General features: G+C 37.2%; 1 protein-coding gene across 1 annotated transcript in view; it reads left to right on the forward strand.

Annotated features, from left to right (window-relative positions):
* Positions 1–309: 309 nt before the first annotated feature.
* Positions 310–2,906, forward strand: part of ASZ1 (ankyrin repeat, SAM and basic leucine zipper domain containing 1) — a gene marked incomplete at its 5' end in the record, with an annotated part of 37,221 nt that continues 34,624 nt past the window's right edge. The window contains 2 exon segments of the mRNA XM_010165926.2: positions 310–406; positions 2,734–2,856. Coding sequence (XP_010164228.2) covers positions 310–406; positions 2,734–2,856 — 220 coding nt within the window.

The following is a 2,906-nucleotide window of genomic DNA, read 5'->3' on the forward strand; positions in this document are numbered from 1 at the left end:
AATCAGATACCATTAAGAAAAGCTGAGAGCAGCATAGGAGGATAGCAGGTCTGTTGAGAACGAAGATATTTACATTTTCAGAGACTGGAACCTTTCTGAAAAGTTAACTTTAAAACTTATGTTTTATACTAGCCCCTAAGCAGGTCTACAGAGATGGAAGAAGGAAAGTTTTACCTTGCTCCCCCCATCCTCCTGGAGGGATCTTTGTCCTTACAGAGATTATTAAGTGCTTGTATACTGAAATCAAACTGTAGTTTTTACCTTGAAACAGTTATAAGGTTTTGACTTAACTTTTCTTTGCTTATCTAGCAATTGGATCAAATGTTGCAGGCGGACAAGAATGAGGCATTGAAGAAGGCTCTGTTTCGTGGTGATGTGTCATTAGTTGAAGAGCTCTTAAACTCTGGTGAGGAGTCAATTATGAAGTTGAATATTTTTAATTTAATTTGTCAAGAATTCTAAAACTCCAAAGTTTCTTGTTTCAAAATAATGTGTCAAGTGTATGTAGGAATATGTGGAATTTTCCAATACAGGATATAAACTTTTATTTTAAATATGAAATTACTTTTTCAGTGACTCAGCATGCAGTATTCCAGCAAATTCGTTCTAATTTATATTTCTGTTGTCACTCATAAGCCTTGAAAATTGAGGAAACTATAATGTATGAACTATGAAATATGGTGTTTCTTTGTTTTCAAATGCATCTTTAACCTGAAAATTACAAACACTGAATTTGAGGTGGTTTAAATTGAGAGTGAGAATTAAGTGGGTGGTCTTACTTTGGTGTTGAATGTTGCTGTGGAGTGGGCAGAAAGGGGAGGCTGGCTTTTAGTTTAATACTCTCCCAGTTTGGAAATTCCATATTTTTATTTTCCTCACTCGCAGCACTGTTAAGTTTGTGGTATGTGCCCTGTGTAATACTGCTGTCCTGGCAACATCAGCTGGACAAAGATTTTGTGGTTCTGAAAGGTCTAATAAGGTTTCTGTGGCATTTGTCACTAAAAAGTAGTTTGTCTTAACACGAAAAGCCTTTCTCGTTGTTCTGTTACTCAGTATTTGTCTGTAATGTGTTTCTGTTATTCAGTGTTGGGAGGATTGGATCACTTATTGAAACATCCAGGGCAATCAAAAACTGCATAGCTAAACTGACCTGCCTAGTGATAATTGTCAGAAAGTTCTGCTTCGGCAAGCAAGCAGAATATAGTAGCCAAGAGCTTGTTCTCAAAGGGAAATCTGTCTTAGGCTGGAAGAAAGTAGTTCCCTAGTTAGCAATGGATTTTTCTGAGTTCTAAAACAATGACATTACTTGCCCTTTTAGAAGACTGTTGTTTCTCACCATGGTAGGGGAAAGGTTTTCTTTTTAAATTAAGTAGAAACTATTGCACAGACTGAAACAGAGGTGTAATACTGAGTGAAATACATCCTCTGTCTTGCTTTGAGAAAATACATTCTTATTTCTAGGTAGAGTTTTTAGTGATGTCTGTGCATTACATTGCTTAATAGTTTTGTTAGAGCCATCCATTTTTAATTGCTTGTATTTCAGCCAGACAGCAACAGTTCACTTTCCATGTTGATGCCTGCTACATAATGAGCAGTTCTGTGCTGTTGGAAGATGATGATATGTATCTGTAAGTGTAAGGCCTGAGATTCCTGTAGTCTAGTGTCGGGTCCCCTGAAATACACAAGGCAGTATCACAAAAGAATCTATCATTTCCTGAAAATATGATTAACAGCAGATTTTGACCCATCTAGTACTGTCCCTGCAAAGCAGGAGAACACAATGCCTCTGTAACAAGGAGGTGTTTCTGAAGAAAGTTAACATTGTCCTTCAGAGGATCGGTGTTCAGTCAGATTAAATCTTTGCCTCCAGAGTCGCCTTTAGTCTGTGCTCAGCAGAGCTTGTAGGAGGCTCGCTACCAGCACTTGACCAAACTCGGTTTGTGTTGGAAGTGGATTTCTTAGCAACAGTTGGGTCCATTCTTTCAGATAGACCAGGAACACATTTGAAGGAAAGATGGTTTCTCTTACTGCAAAAATGTATAGAGATTTTTATTTGAAAGTTGTTGGATGAGTATATCAGTCTAGTACTTGGTTCTTGGTGAATTTGGGAGGGCCATCTGGCAAGCTTACTTCTAGCCACAAAGGAAGATATGGTTATTATAAAGAGCAACAGACAGATCTGGTGATTGTCACTGAGTCTTGCATAATCTTCTGTTTCTTCTTTCTATTGAGATAATATTTCGTTAGTACTGAACACAAAACTGGTACCTGCTAGTTAACTGTATTGCAAGACAGAGAGTAAAAGTATCTGTGAAGCAGGAAAACCCTAGTCAATATGATCTTAATAGCCTGATAAGCAAGTTGCTTCCACAGCAGTCCACTTGGCTTGGCAAGAATCAAAACTTTTCTTTTTAATTGAGGAAAGCTATTGGACATAAATGGAGAAAACAGAGATTCTGTGCACTTCTCTGAAATTATTTTTGCAGCTAAGTATATTACTTAAATTTTTTGAATGTTCTCTTTCTGTGATACTTAACTTCTTGGATTCTTGGTGTCAGTTCTAGAAGTTGTTTTCTGGTATTCTAGATAAAAGTGTATTAAAAAAATTAAAATGGTATGGGACTTCTCTCCCTAGGACTAAACTCAGTGTATGTAGCTTTTGTAATGATACATACTAAGAGTAAGGCTTATTGTGGTGCGATTTTATTACTTTAGTATCTTATATTTTGACAGGTATAAGCATAGAATCTAGCTTTCAGTTTGGATGGACTCCCCTGATGTGTGCTGCCAGTGTGGCTGATTTTGCAGTAGTGCGTCTTCTTCTGGACAGAGGTGCTAATGCATGTTTTGAAATAGGTAAGATATGAATGAAAAATACTGGCCCATAATGCTCAGTACCAGGCATT

Source organism: Antrostomus carolinensis, unplaced genomic scaffold, assembly GCF_000700745.2.
Source record: "Antrostomus carolinensis isolate BGI_N321 unplaced genomic scaffold, ASM70074v2 scaffold17864, whole genome shotgun sequence".
NCBI lineage: Eukaryota > Metazoa > Chordata > Aves > Caprimulgiformes > Caprimulgidae > Antrostomus > Antrostomus carolinensis.